The sequence below is a fragment of the Vigna radiata genome, chromosome 5, assembly GCF_000741045.1.
Source record: "Vigna radiata var. radiata cultivar VC1973A chromosome 5, Vradiata_ver6, whole genome shotgun sequence".
NCBI classification, from domain to species: Eukaryota; Viridiplantae; Streptophyta; class Magnoliopsida; order Fabales; family Fabaceae; genus Vigna; species Vigna radiata.
In genome coordinates, this window is record NC_028355.1 from 15,644,358 (window position 1) to 15,665,198 (window position 20,841).

Sequence of the window (20,841 nt, forward strand, 5' to 3'; positions counted from 1 at the left end):
AGCTATCTGAAAAACGTCAGTCAATAATTTTCATGGATTATTATTTGATGAATAAGACAACTCATTCAATTAAGTACATTTTTAACTTTTCTAACAAATTCTTTTATTGAAGATACTATTCATGGGTTTCTTTATGATATATGAAATCGTCATTAAATTGATCTTTAAAAGTATTTTCTATTAATATTTTAATAAGATGTTAGTATAATTATTTACATATATATTTATATATATCTAAAAATATATTATATTTTGTAAATAGATATACTAAATTATTGAGTTTAAAATAAAAAAAAAAAAAAACGTGTAAAAGAGTGAACTGAAATTCCTTTCACATCGATCTCTGAATAGCCAATGGCGTTCTGAAATATCCATATCCGATTTTGACTACTAGTCAAAGTCATTATTAATTGTTTAAAACGAAATTGAGGTAAGAAAAAAAATTAAAAAAAGAAGAAAGATAAGATAAAAAAGTAATTAGCAATGAAAATAGAAAGAGTTGAGCATATTTAGCTATCTATAAAGGGAAGGGTTTCTTTCCTTTATTGATATGAAGGCAGCATCCCAATCAAGGTTATCTTTCTTTCTCTCTCTTCTGTGTCTCTCACTGTGTTACTGACTCCTAAAAGTTCTTTCTCTTCACACTTTCTTTCTTTGTTACTAAATCTGATTGGAGCAACATTTTCTTAGTTTTTCCCCTTTCAGCACAAATCAAAAATAGTGCTACATACACTTTTCCACTAGCTTCAACCATATAAATCAACCATTTGAAATCAAAACCCACCAATCCAAACCTCTCAAATCCTTGTATCTTCTCAAATCCTTTGGGTGGTAGGTTCCTTTTTCTGTTCCCCTTATCCAGATCTGAAACTGGGTATGCCTTTTATTAGGGTTTTTTTTTTTTTTTTTTCAAAGTTGTGTAGGAACCAGTGTTCATCATTCCATATCTATTTTCATGTTTTCAGACAAGTGTGAGAGTGTGTATTGAAAATAGGTATTTTAATTCAGTTTTGTGCAGCTGAAAAAATGACGAGGGCTAAGATAAAGATAAAGAAAATCGACAACATAACGGCTAGGCAAGTAACATTTTCTAAGAGAAGGCGAGGGTTGTTCAAGAAAGCTGAAGAGCTATCTGTGCTGTGTGATGCGGATGTTGGTCTCATAGTTTTCTCATCTACCGGGAAGCTCTTTGATTATAGCAGTTCCAGGTACGTACGGAAATAACATTGTATTACGCAACCGTGAATTTTCTCTCAGTATTTGTATACATATACATGTATAAAGCATAATATTCTTACGTTGTTTTCGATTAATACGTACAAGTGTGTTTGCGTGTTTGCTCTCCTTCCTATCCCAATTCCTGGTTTAGCTAATAGTGCCTGTAGTTTCTGTACGGAATGTGTTAGAGAGAGAAAGAGGGATAGTGTATTAGGTGTAATCTCGTGATGGGTTTGGAACAAAAACCTCGTTTCGCTCGCTTGTGTTCTCATTTTATGGGAATTCAATAGTAGTCTATTGAAGTTTCCATGAAAGGTTGTGCTAGAAAAGAAAGTGCAGCTGCATAAGTTTGGGTAATGATAAATAGATAACATTTTTTGACAACATTTAAACATCAATCATATATGTCATTGTGTAATTGGTCCAAATGACACAATTTGATACTATCATGAATCAATCACACAATGACACGTATGATGATATTTAAATGTTATCAAAAAATGTTGTGTAAGTATTTTTATCCGGATAAGTTTATAGTTTTGGACTAGTTTAGTTCACTGAGTGTCGAATGTTGTAATATTGTTGTGCAGTTGATGCACTTTTCCCAAAGAATCATGTGTGTAGGAAAGAAACTTCTTATATGAAAAATCATTCGACAAACACCAAAGAGGCAAGAAATGTCAAGAAAAACAAATTCTCTTGGTCGGTAATTTCTTATAACTTGAGTATCAATGTAGAACATTCTTATTATATTAACGACAACTTTACTTACAATTTCTGAAGTATTCTTGTTATATGTCTCAAAGTATAAACGATCAGAGATCTAATGAACTGTAAACCTTTCTGTATATATGGTTTCTCTTGAACTTTTGCTAATGTCAGACATTGATGCTAATTTTCCGGGTACAAACAGAAATTATAGGATATAAGAGGAAAATGGTGTCAGAATTCGAAATGACACAATGAGTGTGCTTGGTTGGAACAAACAAACTGGTCAATAGAGTGATAAAATAATATTTGCACAAAAGGTTAAACAACAATTTTCTCCGCACTCATGAGTATGTTTTGAGAAAATATTACAGTCAACTTTTTCATTTACAACGATATTTTATTTACTTTAATATTTTTGCTTATTACCTTTTATATATCTTCCTTCCTCACATGATTAATCTTTTTCTCTTCTCTCTCTATATATTTATCCTTATCTGTAAAAATAAAAGTTGAGTAGCACCACACATGGTTGAATATGCATCTCCATTTGCAATCTTTGACATAGGGAATTAGGTTTTAGGAAGCAAGATGAGGGCTACGGTTTCAGGAAAAGTTTGCATATATATGTAACACAAAATTTTTGTGTTCTTTCTTCTATTGTTTTGGTTAATTTAAATCAAATCAAAATATAATAAACTAAAATAGTAGTAATGGAAATTATACAGCATTTAAATAAACATATAAATATAACATAATAAACTGAATCAAACATATTATATATATGATAAATTAAATAATAATAATAATTGAAATAACAGCAAATTTCATAATAGCAATTATCTCATTATAGTAGTTCTGGGGCTGGTCATTTTGCATTGTGTATTACTATTGAAAAGGTTTATGACAGCTATTGTTTATAAATGGATTGGAATACCTTGTAACCTTGTCTAATGCTATGTGTCTTTGTTGTAGATTTTATTGTTCAAAATTGATAAATATTATGTATTGCTTCCATATGTCAACTATATCTTTCCTTAAATGAAGTTGAAATTCGTGAATTTAGAATAAGAAATATATATTCTACTATAATTTTAATTGTTTTATTAGCTAGAATCTTGGAACTTGGAATTAAATATGTACTTGAATAAAAGCCCTAAATTCTCAAAATACTTCTATTGGTGAGGGAATTTTTTTTAAAATAATTTCATCATTATCAGAAATGAGCAGTGTGAGAAATATACATTTAGTTATATTGATTTGGAAAATAATATGATTGCTTTCTCGAAAAATTGTCTCTTTCATGTTTGGTTGAAGGGAAATATGCCCATACTATAATTAACTTTCTGAAAAAAAAAATTCTAATAAAAATCAAAAGACAAGTAAAGTATATTGTAAATAGTTCAGAAATAAATAAAGAAACTACATCTTGGTACAGTGACATTTACAGTAAGAACAGAATAATCTCTATGTATTTAAATAAATAAATCTTGTGTATTTGAAAGCATAATAATAATCATTTATATATAAAAATAATATAGGTTGAAGTTGCTTTACTCAAATTTAAACGTGAAGGAATTCGATATGAGGTTTAAATTGGTTGAAGCTCGCGAAAATAAGGGAATAGAGACATTGTGTCAAATGATAGATAATTTATGCTGCATCAATTTTTCTTTAAGATATATAGTTTTTTTCTTATGTGTTACTTTTTCAATAGTTATCAAATGTCAAACTTTATATTGATTAGTCAATAGATCTGTATAAAAAGTCTAGATTATACATAAAATATTTTTCTTCCAGCAATTCTTTTATATCAGTTAACTGATAGAAAAGATTAAATACTATGTGAGCATCGTTCATTCCATATGTATACTAATTACTTTTTGTTTCTGTGTTATGGGAAGATTTTTTATTTTTATTTTTGCTAATGTGAATATCAGGAATAAACTGTCAGAATTCTTTCTCTGTATACAGATAAGATATTTTTCATATGTCGTGCTCCTTCTGCAAATTGCATAAGAATTATGAATTTATTATACGTATGCATGGATTAATTACGTAAACCAGCCAATTCACCCATGAAAACCAGTCTTGATATATGCAATGCCAACTTGTATATATACTTATCCATTATTTTTCTCTCGAGAAAATGCATTTTATTTAAACTTTTCTGCTAACTTTTTATTTTCTGTCTTTTTGTTTTGGTCTTGTATAGTATGAATGACATAATTACCAAGTATAATACGCATTCCCCTGGCATGGACAAATTGGACAGGCCATCACTAGAACTGCAGGTTGTACAAAAAAATATGTTCTTATATTTTGCTTTTCTCTTTTTATTAGTTGTGATTGTGCAGAGACTTACACCACAAAACTTCTTGGAGAGCAAAGCATATATATTATGTAATTGATCTAATTATTCTTATATACTATGTTATTATTATGTTATTATTATTAATTACTTGAAAGAGGTGTGTGATAATCAAATAAACAATTTTCAAAATTTTAGGCTGAAGTAACACTAACTGCTGATAAGTAACTGCACAAGTTTAATTGTTGATTTTTCAGCTAGAGACTACCTCCAAATTGAGTAAGGAAATTGCAGAAAGAACTCGAGAACTAAGGTAATCCTTTTGAATATTTTTTTTATCGTTCTCGGTGGTATCAACATGCCACTGTGTTGGGATATCTTATCATTTCTCCGAGAAAATAGATATATATGAATTTTGTCAAAAAAAAAAAATGATAGGTTTAAACTTCTTTTTGGTCCCTAAGTTATAAGCGGATGTTCAGTTTAGTCTCCGTTTTTAAAAATGTAAATCTTTGATCCCTAAGTTATAAAAAATGTATAAAATGAGTCCTTTTTTGACTTGAAATACTGTTTTTGGTTGTTTCTTAACAACTGCTACATCTTTAGATTGCTCTGATTTGTTTCTTAATAATAACAACACTTTAAATTGCTCTTTGTACTTTGACTATGAACATCAAAAAAGGACTCATTTGATACATTTTTTATAACTTAGGAATCAAAGGTTTACATTTTTAAAAGCGGGGAATAAACTGAACCTCCGTTCATAACTTAGGGACCAAAAATAGGTTTAAACCAAAATGATATTTTAACACATAATTTTTTACATTCATTTAATATTATTTTTTCTTACTTTTTACTTTTTTTTTTGAAAAACTACAAAAATTCACTCTTTTAAAGTTATTTTATCTTTATTAGATATATCAAATGAATGTCAATCTGTGTTATGTTATCTTACTTTTTTGTGAAAGAAAAAAAGAAAAAACTTGAAGAATAATGGGATGAAGTAAAATACGTTGTGTTTATGTTTTGAACGATTAGTTGGATGAAAGGCGATGATCTTCAAGGGCTAAGCCTAAATGAGTTGCAGCAACTGGAGAAAAAACTTGAAAGTGGACTCGACCGTGTGATTGAGATAAAGGTAAGAACATAATTTCATTTGGTTAAGCTGCATGTTTTGATCAGTGATTCATATATACCAACTCATTTCAACTTTTTCCTTCAGGAAAAGCAGATGATGGGTCAGATTTCTGAACTTCAGAAAAAGGTGCTTTATATATATATATATATATATATATATATATATATATATAATAACTTGATGATGCACGCAGTTAGTATCTTCACACAGATTAGTATAATCATCTGGTCCTTAAGATAATCTTCCATAGTTCTTGCTGCCTGAATATCAGTTAGTGCTTCCTTTAGTGAATATCACCACAAATTCGATAACCTAGTTAAGTTAGGTTAAAAATTCTACATCGATTAAAGATAAAATTATTGTAAAATGTATCTTACAAATGATATTGATTTAGACTTAAAGTCTATTTCTTAACACGCTATAATCATATAATTAAAAGTTAGTGTTTTAATTATATAATAATGTTCATGTTCAAGTAGATACAATTTATAAACCGATTTTTTTAGGTTAAGTTAGGTTTAAAATTTATTTTTTTACCATCTTATAAGCATATAATTAGAAATTAGTGTTTTAGTTCTATCATAATGTTCATATTCAAGTAAATTTAGGGCTAGATTTTTCAAGGTTTAGTTAGTAACTTCAAAATTTTGAGATTGTTTTGCTTTCTTTTCTGTCTGCTAAAGGGAATCGTGTTGGAAGAAGAGAACAAGCATTTAAAGAAAAAGGTGAGAACTCAATGACTCACTCTATCTGTTTACTTAGGTTTATGTGTTTGCTTTTTTTTTTCTTTTTTTTTTTTAGTTAAAATATTGAGTAATAATATTACGACACTTTTTTACATTCATTCGACACATAATACAAGGGTAAAACAGTTTAAAAAGTGTAAAGTTTTATAGTTTTTCAAGAAAGAAGAGAATAAAAAATAAATAACAGTAGTGTCAAATGAATGTAAAAAATTTAGATTTCTCAAAGAATATTTTTTCTAAAATGTTACATTAATTAATCAGCTAGTGGAGACGGAGATGGAGGCTATGCTGCGTAAAGCAACAATGCGTTTTTTGATGGACTCAAACATGGGAATGCAAGAAGAAGGTGTTTCATTAGAGTCGACAAACAACGTTAGCAGTTGCATCAGTGACCCTCCTGTTGAAGATGGTTCCTCGGACACATCTCTCAAGTTAGGGTAAGCAAAACCACCAAACACTAACAACTAACGAAAAATCTTTTTAACAATTTTTTGACAACACATATGTAATGACTTGTTATTGAGCTGTTTTGAATATTTTTTTGAAAATAAATTCAAACATACCAATTTAATAAAGAAAAATGTTTTTTGACACCATAAGTATTCCAGTCACTAAAATAGTTCATTTTTATATTCATAAAAAAAGAAAGAAATTGAAAGATAACATAATAATGTAAAATGTCTGTAAAATTTATTCAGTGTGAAAATAATACTACTAAATTTGCAAATACCGTTACTTTGACACAAGTCCTTTTTTTTTTTTTTTCAGGTTACCCTTCTCTAACTGAAGATAATGTAACATGGTGAATGAGCCATGTTCGGCTTCAAGTTTGTAAGAATTTCTCTTGAAATCTGTAACAACTTGTTTTTCTTTTCGTAAGTGAGAAATGTATGCTTAGCTATCAAAAATCAATGAAATATATAAATATATATTTATATATATATACTTTAATGATATCTTTTTATCTGTATTAATTGGCATGATGTGTATAGTATGGTTTTGTGGAAGCAACCCAAAAGCATATAATTGTTCTATCCTTCGTGATAAGATGAAAAAAATGATTTTTGGAAAGTTATATATGAGTGAAGATTTCAACAAAGACTCATGTTGAATAGAGAAAATACTTCTATTATTAATGGTAGAATTTACTAATTATGTTTGATAAAAGTGGTATCATTATTATAGTTTGTTCTCAATGAATTTAAATTTGAAATTCATAATTATTTTAGTGTAAAAATTCTTAAACTTAATTTCCAGTATTTACTCTAGAAGAGAATGAACATATTATGAACTCACGTTTCTTGTTTTTTTTTAGCAGAAATGAGAGGACAAAATCTTTCTCAATCTATATGTATTCAATGGTAAGGAATTGAGATTAAATATATGTTATTATAATGCAAAATCTAAAAATACCCATATTTTGAATATTTCCATTTATCTAAAAACTGAGATATGAATGGAAACATTGTTTAACCTTATTTATTTTTTCAAATAATAACACTATGGTAATTAAATGAATATTGAACAAATGCTTATTTTATTTTATTCTTCAAATCATTTACAAATCCTTATAATTTTTTCTTTTATTTTTCTCCCCTTTCTCTTTATTCTTTAGTACAAATAATCTTATTTTACACTTTCTCTCATTTTTTTTTTCACTCCCTCATTTTCTTCATGCAAACAAATACTTGATGTATAGTTTGTCCACATCCATATACTTGATATAATTTTATAAGGTGAGTTCTCCAAATGAAAAGCCATGAATATTTTTACAATAAATTAAAATATATACTTTCTGAAAAAATTCATAAATACTTTCAAAATTTACAATATAAACTAGTTTACCTATAAATTAATACTTCCGCAATTAAATTTCTTATAATAATTTTTAAAACATTTACGTATAAATTAGTTTTAGTTTATGTGAAAATTATTCAAACTAAGTGGTGATTTTGATAGAAATCTCACTCACATTTTGCTTCATCGTGTATTTTGAACTGCATATGGGTTGGACTTACCTCAGCAATGAGTATCTTTATCGTAATATTTTAAAATGAGAAAAATAAAATCACATTTTTACACAATAAATTCATCTATTTAAAGTATTTATACGATATTATTTTCTATTTTTTTTTTTGTAGAAAACCTCTTTATGTTGTGTAAACAAACTACAGTTTCTAGGTTGTCATTGTACGGTGTGTGTATACTTAACTTTTTTTTTTTTTTTATCAATATAGGCATAGCTTTGATGCTATTATAATTTACTTAATTATAAGTTTCGAACGTTTTATTAAATATGTTTAAATAAAAATTGAAGAAAATTTAAAGCATGCTAAAACATTAGGCCAATTGAGAAATTGAATAATTAAAATAAGGATTAATTTGGTAAAATAAGATGTTCGTGAATCTAAATTTCATTTTATAGTTTCTTGTGGTACTATGTTTTTAAAAATCATAATTCTCTTTAATGATTATGCTTAAATAATTTTGTTCTAAACTACTTTAAGAAAAGAGAAAATAAGTTTTTCAAAAATTAGAAGTAATCAATGTACAAATTAAAAATTAAAAATTAAAAAAGTCATTAGTAACCTATTTACACATTAAAATAACCCATTTACACTTCAAATATATAAATAATTAGTAACAAAAACATTATTTCAAACACACAAAAAAAAAAGAAAGTCATCAGTTACACGTAATCTATTTGTTAACAAGTAATACATAATAGTAGACTTAATTCTTATCACACTTCATTATCTAATGAAACAATATATATAATAAATATATTTAATGTATTAAGTAACTTTGCCTCATAAAACTCTTCACTTAGTTATTTTATCACTATAAAAGTTTATATAATGTTACAATTCTGATATGAACTAAAAATAAAATTGAGTTATAAAGTATAAAATATAAGTACAACTTTTATAGTACAAATTGATTTTTATAAAATTAAATTAAATTTAAAATTATTTTTTTATATAATTCATAATTATTTAGAGTTCATTTTCATTTTACAATTTCTTTTTTATAAAATTATATTAAACTTAGAGTTCATTCTTTTAATATTTAACAACAAATAATAACTTGGTTTTTCTTATTTTTCTACAGATTCTCATAATCTAAATTTAATATTGCTAGATAAAGAAGCTTGATGAAACTCAATTGGAATTCTTGAAAAAGGATCTTTGTAGGAAACTTGATCTGGTTTAGAATCATTTGAATCAATGAAAAATAATTTTCTTTTTTAATGAAAGCTTCTATAAATTTGTTTTCTTTTTAAGAAATGAGAAAGTTTTGGTTGAAGTTAAAACATATTTCTTGATATTTTTGAATAAAACATTTCTTATTTTTTATAAGAAATATAAAAATTCAATATTAAGTTTGTATCCATGGCCTTCACTAAAGTATTGGTAATTAAAAACGTTTTTTTCATACAAGTAATATTTTCATATGATTTTTTTTCTCATGTTTAAGTTAATATATCACATCCTGCTGATTTTATTTGAAAGTGTTGGATTGATTAAATATCAAGTAGGGCTTTTAACAAAGATAATAATACTTTTGATAATAATTTTTTTACAACATTTTAACATCGTCTACTTGTTATTCTGTGATTAGTCCAAAATTATTCTACAATCAATAATAATAATAATAATCATAAACATTAATATAGACTAATCACAAAATGACACGTAGATAATATTAAAATATTATAAAAAAAATGTTGTCAAAATATTATTATCCTTAAACAAATTCAATGTTTTTATGAAACCGTCATGCTCATGTGTTAGTTTTTAGATCGGATACCAAAAGTATCAAGATGCTAAACTATTAACAAACATAAAAAATACTTGGTAAATTTTATAAACATATAAAAAAATGTTTATGTGATATATAATCTATTATTCACAAAAATAATTGATGTAGTATTTACTATGTATAGTATATCTATTGTAGCTAAATTATGTTTTTACATCAATTTTTTTACTAATATTTTTTTTTACTATAATGCAATAAATAAATATATATTTTTCACTTATTTCCTTTCAAGTGACTCTATTTAAATAATTTAATTTCTCGGAAGAATTATTTTATTGAATAATCTTCATTATTTATTCTCTATCCAAGGGATAATAAGAACAAAAAGGTGAAACGTTAACAATATCTCAAATGAAAAATATTTTAAATCTCTTAAAAGAATCCATTTAATAGAACAGTTTTACATAAGTGAAATAGTTTAAAACTCATCCAGAATGATTTAATGAAAAATCGTTTCTTTAATTTAAACAAAGTTTAAAATAAGGTTAGATAATAATAATCATAAACATTGTAAAATAATTTTTAATCAAATCACGTATTCACACAATTAATGTTTAAATGCTATAAAAAAATATTGTGTAAATATCATTATTATTTTTTTTTAAATTTCAAGGCCCAAAAGAAATATGTATATTAAAGTGTTAAAACAAAGGTGTATAAATAAGAGGTGTGCATCTATGATTTATGGTAGTGAGGCAGCAATCCCTATCAAATTCAATCATAGAGGAAGTTACCGGTGTTTCGACTGAAAATATCGACTGAAAATGAACGACGCAGATGTCTCTAGGCAAATCCAGCAGATGGTGCGGTTCATCCGCCAGGAAGCGGAGGAAAAAGCCAATGAGATCTCTGTCTCCGCCGAGGAGGTATCTATTCATTTGGCCGTGTTTTCTTCTCATTCGCTCTTCATCCATGCTCTTAAACCGGTTCGTGCTTTTTCTTATGCAGGAATTCAATATCGAGAAGCTGCAGTTGGTTGAAGCCGAAAAGAAGAAGATCAGGCAAGAGTACGAACGCAAAGAGCGCCAAGTCGAAATTCGGAAGAAGATGTAACTTCCTAATACCTTTCTATACTCTTTTTTATGCGGTTTTTGTCTGAGTTTGAAATTCGCTAGGATTTCTGAGATTGCTTAAAATTAAATTCTGGAGACCGAGTTCTACTCGTATAGATCTTGATATTTGATTCTTATGGAACTGGATTCGGTGCAGTTATTTTGTCATGTAATCACTCATTCAGTGTATTTATTTATGATTGAAATACTGTGACAGAGTCTTTTAAGTACTAGAAGATGATGTTTCGGATCTTTATCGAACTGTTCCGAATTGCTGAATTCCCTAATGCATGCAAGTCAGATCAATCAACGATGATTATCAGTAATTAATGTTAGAAAATATGACTATAGGTTTAGTTTAGTCCTTTTTTTGTTAATTTTCTTTGTTTGTGTTTGGATACTACGGTTTGATGTTCAATTTCTTTCAAGTTGTTGACGTACTCAAGTATATTGCCAAAGTTTGACGAGGGGAATGGAGGACTTAGTTTCTGAGATGCATTTTGTTTAGTTATGTGAAGTACAGAGCTGTGCGTCGTACTTCAAAGTGACAAAAAACTTGCTACTTGAGATGGTTTATGTTTTGAGACACAATTCATTGTTTGTTGCAGCGAGTATTCGATGCAGCTGAATGCTTCTCGAATTAAAGTCCTTCAAGCTCAAGATGACGTCATCAGTTCCATGAAAGAAGCTGCTTCCAAGGAACTTTTGAGTGCGAGTCATCATGATCATGTGTACAAAAACCTTCTGAAAGATCTCATTGTTCAGGTCCGTTAAATATTTTAATATGGTACGTCTACTTATGAATTGATAATTTGATCTTGCTGTTTTGCTAAGTGATATCAGATTGTTCTTTCCATCTTTTTCTACAAACAACTGTTTTTAATGCTATTTACTTATTGTGTTCTACTTTTGTATTACTTGAGATGATGGGCACAACATTTTATCTATAACTTGTATCAACATTGTTAGTCGTTTTGTGATAGGAACTTGAGTATTATGGGGGTGGGTGGAGTATTTAACTGTTTGGTTCTCCCCCTTGTGATGGCTACATTTTTAGAGTTGGTTCCCAAGTGTTATTATGAGAGCTAGTTGTGTCTTGTAATGGGCATCTTCGTAGGGTTCACGGGTTCACATCAGTATGGAAGTGGAGTGAAGTGTCACCATATGAAGTGTTAGAATGAAACCTGCCAAGATGTCGTCTCTTAGAGGTGCTATTATGATAAAAACTTGTGTATTATGGGATGTCTAAGTCCCACATCAAGTAGTATGGGATCCTCGGCGGAGTATTTAAGTGATCGGTTCTCTCTCCTTAATAGTTAGCTTTTGAGGATGGGTTCACCGAGTGCTTGAGTTCATTTAAATTATAACTATCTCCTGACATGAGGATCAACCTTGGTGTCCATGGTGTGTTCAATCTTTCTTACCCTTCCCTCTTTCCTTGCTTAACTTGACCCTTTTAATCCTTTGTAATGATATATATATCCTTGACTGCTGTTTATAGACTTACTTCCTTGTATGCGTAAGTATGTGGACATGCAGTATAATGTTAGGACTGTGTGTTACAGTGTTTGCTAAGACTGAAAGAAACTTCTGTCTTATTGAGATGTCGGAAAGAGGACCTGCACTTGGTAGAGCATGTGCTGGATTCTGCTGCACAGGAGTATGGTGATAAAGCAAATGTTGAACCCCCAGAGATCATTGTTGACAACCAAGTCTATCTTCCACCTGGACCCAGTCATCACAATGCTCATGATATCTACTGGTAAAGTTCATATTACAACAATTAAATCTTAACTAATTGTTTGGCCTGGCCAATCAAGGATTTGCTTTATTACCCCTACCCTTTATTTTTTCCTCTTCGTTAATTGTAATTCAACATTGTCTTCTGAGAAAAGTGCAAATTCAGATCTTCTGTGCATAGTAATTCTTTCCCACAACAATTGAGGATGCTTCCTAAAATATTATTAGCTGTTAGCTGCTTTGATATTTAAATTTCAGTTGTAGCACACTTAATTATTTTTGTTGATATTCAGTTCTGGTGGGGTGGTGCTGGCTTCTCGTGATGGAAAGATTGTGTGTGAAAACACTCTTGATGCACGACTTGATGTAGTGTTCCGTAAAAAGCTCCCTGAGGTAAATTTTTTATGCATATTAAATCTTAATGATCTTGAATCCTTTGTTAGATATATTCTACTGAATTCCATATTATTTCCAAGTAGGAAGGTGGATTATTTTTGCGATATTCCCAAGTATATACACGAGATGATGAACTGGTTAATAACGTCAAACCACTAGATTCTTATGAAGTTTCTGCTCTTTGTTGCAGATACGAAAGCAGCTCTTTGGACAAGTTGTTGCTTGAAGGTTTCAAATGTATTGTTTTGGTACCCTAGAATGTTTGTATCCCGCAGCATAGGCGTGTCTTGGACCTGAATAGGTTTGGTTCCGTTGAATTATAGTTGTTGTCTTTTGAATAAACACCATTTTCCCGTAGTTCAGCTGCTCCCGTACCGTTTATTATGGGGCATGTGGTGTTCTAGAATTTCTCTGGCCGCATTTCTCTAGAATAAACACCATTGCCGCATTTTGTTCATTGGTAAAATATATATGCATATATACTGTCGACAGTGTAAGGGAAATACAAGTGTTCTGCATTGTCGTGTCTGGTGCAAGTAAAAAAAAAAAATTAAATGGAAATAGTGAATTGTGGGGTCCATGTGAAAGGATGGGGATTGGACCGCATTCTACGTGTAATTACCATGGATTTGGTCTCCTGACTGACGGACAAAATTAAACACGTCTTGATGATTATATTCAAATGGTTATTGAAAAAAATCTTTAATCAGAGGTATATTTTCTTAAACAAGTACAAGTTATAAATAGTTTTAAAAATTATAGGAAATAAATATATAAAAATGAGTTTAATAAATTTATAATATAAACTAGATTTAGTTCAGATTGGTTTTCATAATTCAATCCAATAAAGGAATTGGATTTTCTTTTTGGTTTTTTTCGCTTTCTTATTTAGTTTCATGGTCTTGGATTGATTTATTCTTACCTTGTTACACAGGATTGAATTAATTTACGAACATACCAATTTGATATTAAATAGAAGAAAAATATTTTAATAAACTGTCATGAAACAAAAATTTCATACATTATAAACTTATTTATTGTTAAGAAAAATGAACCATATAATTAATTTTATATAAATTATCTACTCGTAATTACACTGTGTTAAATACACTAATTGTCAAATTAAAATAGATAGAAAAATAATGGTTTTTTTTTACTAAACAAACAATTCCCAAACAAAATTAATCAAGCTTGAATGAGCTTAGAAAATTTGATAAGATGAGAATGACTTAGTGAAAATAGATAAGAAATAAACTGAATTTGAATTGTTTTATTGAAGCGAAAAACAAAACTAAAGAAACATGAAGATATTAATAATAATATTTGAAAAAAATACTGCGAACTCTATCATTTTTTATAAATCATTTCTAGTACCATTGTTCACCAAACCAATATTAGTTCTTTCTTCATCTATTTTCTCTCATTCCTTCAACTAAACCCAAGAATTTCAACGAGATTAATAAGGGTCACATTCCTCCGAGAATAACCTCGATTAGTTTTAGATCCACAAAACCAATGCTGACTTTGCAGAACATTTTGCAAATCCCGATCACAGTTCTGTAGTATCGTAACATGAGAGGAACGAAGTAACAATAGAAATCGTTCTACACATTTCAGCATAGTCAATATCTAAAAGTGAGAAAATGTGTTTCCTTACTATCTATAATCGGGTTTTTGATAGACACCGCAATTAAAGAAAATAAGCGTAAAAGTTGACAACAAAGAAGTTGAAAAATGTTAAGGGACCTAGAGACAGCGAAGTAAGAGCACATAGACCAACAACCACGCAAAAACAGAGACTCTATAAAAAGGTTAGATGTGCAGACAACTGCGGAAATGAAAGGATAAATTATACACGAAAGGTTTTAGGAATTGTAGGTTGCCATAATTGTCCGATTTTAAGCCATTATCCATACTCAATTAGCCTGCTTAAACTATTGATTAGTCGTAGCATAATCCATAGCCAAACCTAATAACTGATCCATCGGGGAAGGCAACCCACGATTAATGTGGCCGACTAACTAACCTAGAAATAATTAGTCATGTATTGTGCTTTTGCTTTGTTTTTTTTTTTTTTTCTATTTTAAGTCCACTTTTTACCTCAATTCGTCCCTTCAAATATATTTTTATTGGATTTAATGCCTACTTTCCATCAAATGACATGGTTTCCCAAATCACCAAAACACGAGGAATGTACCTGAATGCGTGGGCGCCGACATTTCACTGTTTCCACTTGCCCCAGACGCGATGGAAGAGAACACTTTATTTCTGTCACAATGTTCACAATAATGTACTTATGTTCAATATATAAATATCTGCTACATGATTTACCAATAAGCTAAAAGCAGGAATGAGAGAGAGAAATTCTAGCACACCACATGCCCCATCATAAACGGTATGGGAGCAACTGAACTACAGAAAAATGGTGTTATTCAAAAGACAGCAACTTTAATTCAACGGCAGCAGACCTATTCAGATCCAAGATAAGCTTATGCTTCGGGATATAAACATTCCAGGGTACGGAAACAATACATTCGAAGAAATCTTCAAGCAAAAACTTGTCCAAAGAGCTGCTTTCGAATCTGTAACAAAGAGCAAGAAACTTCATAAGAATCTAGTGGTTTGACGTGATTAACCAGTTCATCATCTCAAAATAATTATTCCCCTCCCCCTTTCCGAAGGAGATCGAAAATAAAAAAAAAATGTTGGTTATCACAACTACAACTACTCCAATGACTTACCAAATTTATCATCCTAAATAATATCTAAAGTAAACATACTAGACAGAAAGTTGCCATGAATGGAATATTACAGTATATATTTTTGTCTGGAAAAAGAAAGGAAGTGTGAGGAAAAAATAGTGAAAAGGAACTCCCAGACCAGTCTAGAAAATACAAAGGCACAGAAATATACCGGGAAAGCAACGACTTTTTGAATCTGGAACAAAATTAATAGTCGATAATATTTGGCTATTACTTCAATGCAATCATTAGAAAGTGCAATCAAATGGGAAATGAAGCAATCATATGCAATAGTAAAAATAAAAAACAAGGGGAAGAAACCAAGTTTGTTGATCAAGACAAGGAGGCTCTACTCTGTGGCTATGCATGTGTTTTGCAAACCATGAGTAAGATTTGGCTCATGACAGTGGTTGCACTGATCAAATAACCATTGGTAGGGAGCTTTTCAAAGATTTAAAGACAATCAACATCACCAAATTCAGAAAGGCAATGGTGACTATATTTCAGTCGAAGGAAATGGGACTGTTGCCATAGCAAGCTGCTTTTATACCCAAAGGTCAACAAAATTTTGAGTGTTGGCTAAATGATTGAAAAAGGCTTCAAAGTTGCTTTTGAAGACAATCTTTGCCTGATTAGAGATGTAGCTAGTCATGATATCTTTAAAGGAAAAATGGAAGGAAAAGTTTTGCTATAAATCCATTAGAGGGAGAGCAAGCTGATTTTCCAATCAAGGAAAATATCACAGATTTTTGACAAAAGAGGCTCTGGCATTATCACTACCAATGGCTGCTGCAAATGAAGCCCAAGAAGCTGGCAGCTGATTTCCAAGAGCTTGATGATTACACACCAACTTAAAAACACTTGTCTATTTGTGAAGCAAAACAGAAGCCTTTTCCGAAGTCAACAAAGGAGCCACTTGTAAGCTGCAGTTAGTCCACACAGATATATCTAGAACTCAGAGAACTCCTTCATTAGCAGGGAATCGATGTTATGTTGCCTTTATTGATGATTTCACAAGTGGCAACCAAATTCAGATTCTGACATCTGATAACAGCAAGGAGTCTACCTCAGAAAACTTAAATCAGGTTTATGAGGAAGCTGGCATTGAGCATCAGTTAACTACTCCCTAAATTCCTCCTTCAGCTTATGTAATCTTTTGTTTGTTGTTTCTGTCTTAGTCGTAAAGAGTCTGTTAGGAAATCTTAGATACTTTGTTATTCCAGTTTGTATTCATGGATTATTCCAAGGATCATATTTTTAGTCGGTAGTTATTCATTAAGCTTTATAAATTGTAATGCTTCTGATATTAAAAAATGAAAGTTCAGTTTTTTTTCTCCTTTAATATACGTTTTCTTCTCTGTTAAACAAGCTCTGTTTCTCATTTTCTCTCGAAAATCACTGACACATTCCATTACTTGTCCTAATAACCCATCAGATATGATTTTCCTGAGGATTTTTTTTTTTTTTTTTTTTATTTCAATGTCAAAGTCTAAATATCTAAAAAATAACCCCCCTTCCTACTTTGAAATAATATGGAAAGTCCACAATCAATTCAGCAGAAAATATCCAACTAAGGATACAAACCAGACTAAGAATTACAACGCATAAATTTTTACCTCAGGAAGCTTTTTACGGAACACTACATCCAGTCGTGCATCAAGAGTATTCTCACACACAATCTTTCCATCACGAGAAGCCAGAACCACCCCACCAGAGCTGAATATCAACAAAAATAATCAGGTTTGCCTTAACAGAAATTTAAATAACAAAGCAGCTAAGACAGGTAATGCGATTTTAGGAAACATCCTATTGCTGTGGGAAGGAATTACTATGATCATAAGATTTGAATTTGCACTTTTCTCAGAAGATAACGTTCGATTATAATTAACCAAGAGGAAAAAGTAAATTGTAGAGTGAGAAAGCAAATCCTTGATTGGCAGGGCCAAACAATTAGTTAAGATTTATTTTTTGTAATATGAACTTTACCAGTAGATATCATGAGCATTGTGATGACTGGGTCCAGGTGGAAGATAGACTTGGTTGTCAACAATGATCTGTGGGGGCTCAACATTTGCTTTATCAGCATACTCTTGTGCAGCAGAATCCAGCACATGCTCTACCAAGTGTAGGTCCTCTTTCCGACATCTCAATAAGACAGAAGGTTCTTTCAGTCTTAGCAAACACTGTAACACAAAGCCCTAACGTTATACTCCAAGTCCATATACTTACGCATAGAAGGTACTCTATAAACAGATGTCAAGGAGACTATCTATATCATTACAAAGGATTAAAAGGGTCATGTTGAATAGGAAAGAGGAAGGGCAAGGAATTGATCCCATGCCATTCAATACAACATGGAGACCAAGGTTGGTTCCCATGTCAGGAGATAGTTATAATCCAAATGTACCCAAGCACGCAGTGAACTCATCCTCAAAAGTTAACTTATAAGGGAAGGGAACCAATCACTCAAATACCCCACGGAGGATCCTATACCACTTGATATGGGACTTAAACATCCCACAATACTCAAGTTCTAATCATAGCACCACCCATAAGGGGCAACTTCTTGGCAACTTTCATTCCACGGCACTTCATTTGGTGATACTTCACTAAATTTTCCTGTTAGTCAGAACCGTACGTAGCCCTTTTCATGATGCAAACATCCTGCTCCAATAATAATTGGTAGTACCCAATCACTTGGAAACCCACTCTATAAAAGTAGCTATCACAAGGGGAGAACCAAATAGTTAAATACTCCACCGCAACCCACAATACCAAAGTTCCTATCACAAAACGATCAACATGTTGATACAATGGTGTATATGGGTAATAGCAAGTTGCAATGAAAATACTAGTTATATATACAATGTTGGGCCCATCTTCTCAAATAATACAAAAGTAGGACACATTAAATAAATAACATTAAAAACGGTAGGAATAATTGACAACTACCCAAGCACTTGCTATCACAAAACAATCGCCAATGTTATAAAAAAAAATGTCTCTAGGTAATAGGAATTTTCAATGAAAATACTGGTTATAGACACAATAAATAAACAACATTAAAACAATTTGTATGTGTAAGGGTTTTATAGAAAATAGGAAACAACAATCTGACATTGATACTTGGCAAAACAGCAAATTCAAATTATCAAATCATAAGTAGGTTTACCATATTCAAAGTTTAACTTACCTGAACAATGAGATCTTTCAAAAGGTTTCTGTACTCATGATCATGATGAGTCAAAGTCAAATGATGATGATGACTCACACTCAAAAGTTCCTTGGAAGCAGCTTCTTTCATGGAACTGATCACATCATCTTGAGCTTGAAGAACTTTAATTCGAGAGGCATTCAGCTGCATCGAGTACTCACTGCAAACACAATCAATTGGTTGTGCATCAAAACACAAACTATCTCAGGTAGCACTGTTCTTTGCCACATTGAAGCACAACATAGCCCTGTATTTCAGACGATGAAATAAAATACATCTCTGAAACTAAACTCTCAATCTCCTTCATCAAACTTTGAAAATATCCTTGAGTTTGAGCACTTTGCCACAGATGTCAACAGATTGAAAGAAACTGAACACCAAACCAAAGTAACCAAACCCAAACAAAGTAAATATAAAAGAGAACAGGTTAAACCTCTGGCCATTTTTTCCAAATGCAAAAGTTTGGAGCTGTCATTAACTATAGATTTTACTTAAAATTATGACAATACAACAAGGAGTTGGTAGACTATTTCATAGTTGATATGAATTGCATGTATTCGTCAATGCAGAAATACAGATCCGTCATAATTCAGAAATTTAAAAAGTATAACTATGGGACAGAGACCATATTCTAGTACTTAAAACACACAGAACCACAATCACAGAAGTTCAATTATAAATACACAGAAGGAGTGATAACATAAAAAAATAAAATAAAATAACTGCACTACATCCGGTTCCATAAGGATTCAAGCATCGGCGGAACCAGTAATCATACTCAATAGACCAGTAATCATACTCAATAGACATTGCCGCATTAGCGTCGGATCAAGATCTATACGAGTAAGACTTATTAGCCTCCAAATTTAGAGACATCTAACGACAAAACCAAATGAACTTTGAAGTCGAAGAGACAAAGAGAAAGGTATATAGGAAGTTACATCTTCTTCCGAATTTCGACTTGACGCTCTTTTCGTTCGTACTCTTGCCTGATCTTCTTCTTTTCGGCTTCAACCAACTGCAGCTTCTCGATATTGAATTCCTGCAGAAGGAAAATTAAGATTCGGTTTGAGAACGAAAGAGAAGAAAACACGGCGAAATGAAGAGATACCTCTTCCGCGGAGACAGAGATCTCGTTAGCTTTTTCCTCTGCTTCCTGGCGGATGAACCGCACCATCTGCTGGATTTGCTTAGAGACATCTGCGTCGTTCATTTTCGGAGAGTCACTGCAAACTTTCTCTAAGATGGAACTTGATCTCTTGCCCCACTGCAACAACTCACTCCAGCATACCTCTTATTTGATCACATCTAATATTTAACATCTTAACATACACAGTCTGATTTACGCGTGCAAAATTTATTTCTTTATTTATTTTACAAGGAAACTTCATTACAAAATACAGATAATATCTGTACAAAATTGAAAAGAAAATTTTGTCAGAGAAATATTAAAGGGTTAATGTTTTATCTTGTCCCAATTAATTTCAATATTAAATTTTAATAGTGTCCATTATTTTTAAAGTTATGAATTTTGTCTCATTATAAAAGTAATATTTTTATAAATTAAAATCACTTTCAAACTTCTAAAGTATTGAATATAACTTAAAATTTTTTTTATTAATAAATTAATTTCTTTTATTAAAATTGTTGTTTTAAACTATCTGACGCTAAATATTTAATAACAAATATTTACATTATTTACATCAATAAATTAGTTAAAAAAACTACAATTAAATAAATTTATAAATATTTTAT

The 20,841-nt window shown here is 30.4% G+C and overlaps 3 protein-coding genes across 9 annotated transcripts; 2 read left to right on the forward strand and 1 right to left on the reverse strand.

Annotated features, from left to right (window-relative positions):
- The first annotated feature begins 456 nt into the window (after window positions 1-456).
- LOC106761060 (MADS-box protein JOINTLESS) lies at window positions 457-7,056 on the forward strand. Of its 7 annotated transcripts, XM_014644548.2 has the most exons (10): window positions 558-573; window positions 691-831; window positions 1,009-1,208; window positions 4,142-4,220; window positions 4,495-4,550; window positions 5,276-5,375; window positions 5,460-5,501; window positions 6,059-6,100; window positions 6,383-6,558; window positions 6,890-7,055. In XM_014644548.2, the coding sequence occupies exons 3-10, from the start codon at window positions 1,027-1,029 to the stop codon at window positions 6,906-6,908; spliced, it is 696 nt and encodes a 231-aa protein (XP_014500034.1). In that variant the 5' UTR covers window positions 558-573; window positions 691-831; window positions 1,009-1,026; the 3' UTR covers window positions 6,909-7,055. The 7 variants fall into 7 exon arrangements, with proteins under 7 accessions (XP_014500040.1, XP_014500039.1, XP_014500034.1 ...); XM_014644554.2 differs by lacking the exon at window positions 691-831 and having other exon boundaries at window positions 457-573; window positions 1,019-1,208; window positions 6,890-7,056; XM_014644553.2 differs by lacking the exon at window positions 691-831 and having other exon boundaries at window positions 458-573.
- Window positions 7,057-10,610: 3,554 nt separating this feature from the next.
- LOC106759684 (V-type proton ATPase subunit E) lies at window positions 10,611-13,649 on the forward strand. The gene is made up of 6 exons (XM_014642977.2): window positions 10,611-10,809; window positions 10,892-10,992; window positions 11,604-11,760; window positions 12,561-12,757; window positions 13,029-13,128; window positions 13,322-13,649. The coding sequence occupies exons 1-6, from the start codon at window positions 10,708-10,710 to the stop codon at window positions 13,355-13,357; spliced, it is 693 nt and encodes a 230-aa protein (XP_014498463.1). The 5' UTR covers window positions 10,611-10,707; the 3' UTR covers window positions 13,358-13,649.
- Window positions 13,650-15,357: 1,708 nt separating this feature from the next.
- Window positions 15,358-20,397, reverse strand: LOC106762745 (V-type proton ATPase subunit E-like). Its single transcript, XM_014646795.2, has 6 exons — window positions 20,198-20,397; window positions 20,028-20,128; window positions 19,066-19,246; window positions 17,859-18,055; window positions 17,489-17,588; window positions 15,358-15,713 (listed from the first exon to the last, which is right to left on the reverse strand). The coding sequence occupies exons 1-6, from the start codon at window positions 20,297-20,299 to the stop codon at window positions 15,678-15,680; spliced, it is 717 nt and encodes a 238-aa protein (XP_014502281.1). The 5' UTR covers window positions 20,300-20,397; the 3' UTR covers window positions 15,358-15,677.
- Between the last annotated feature and the right edge of the window lie 444 nt (window positions 20,398-20,841).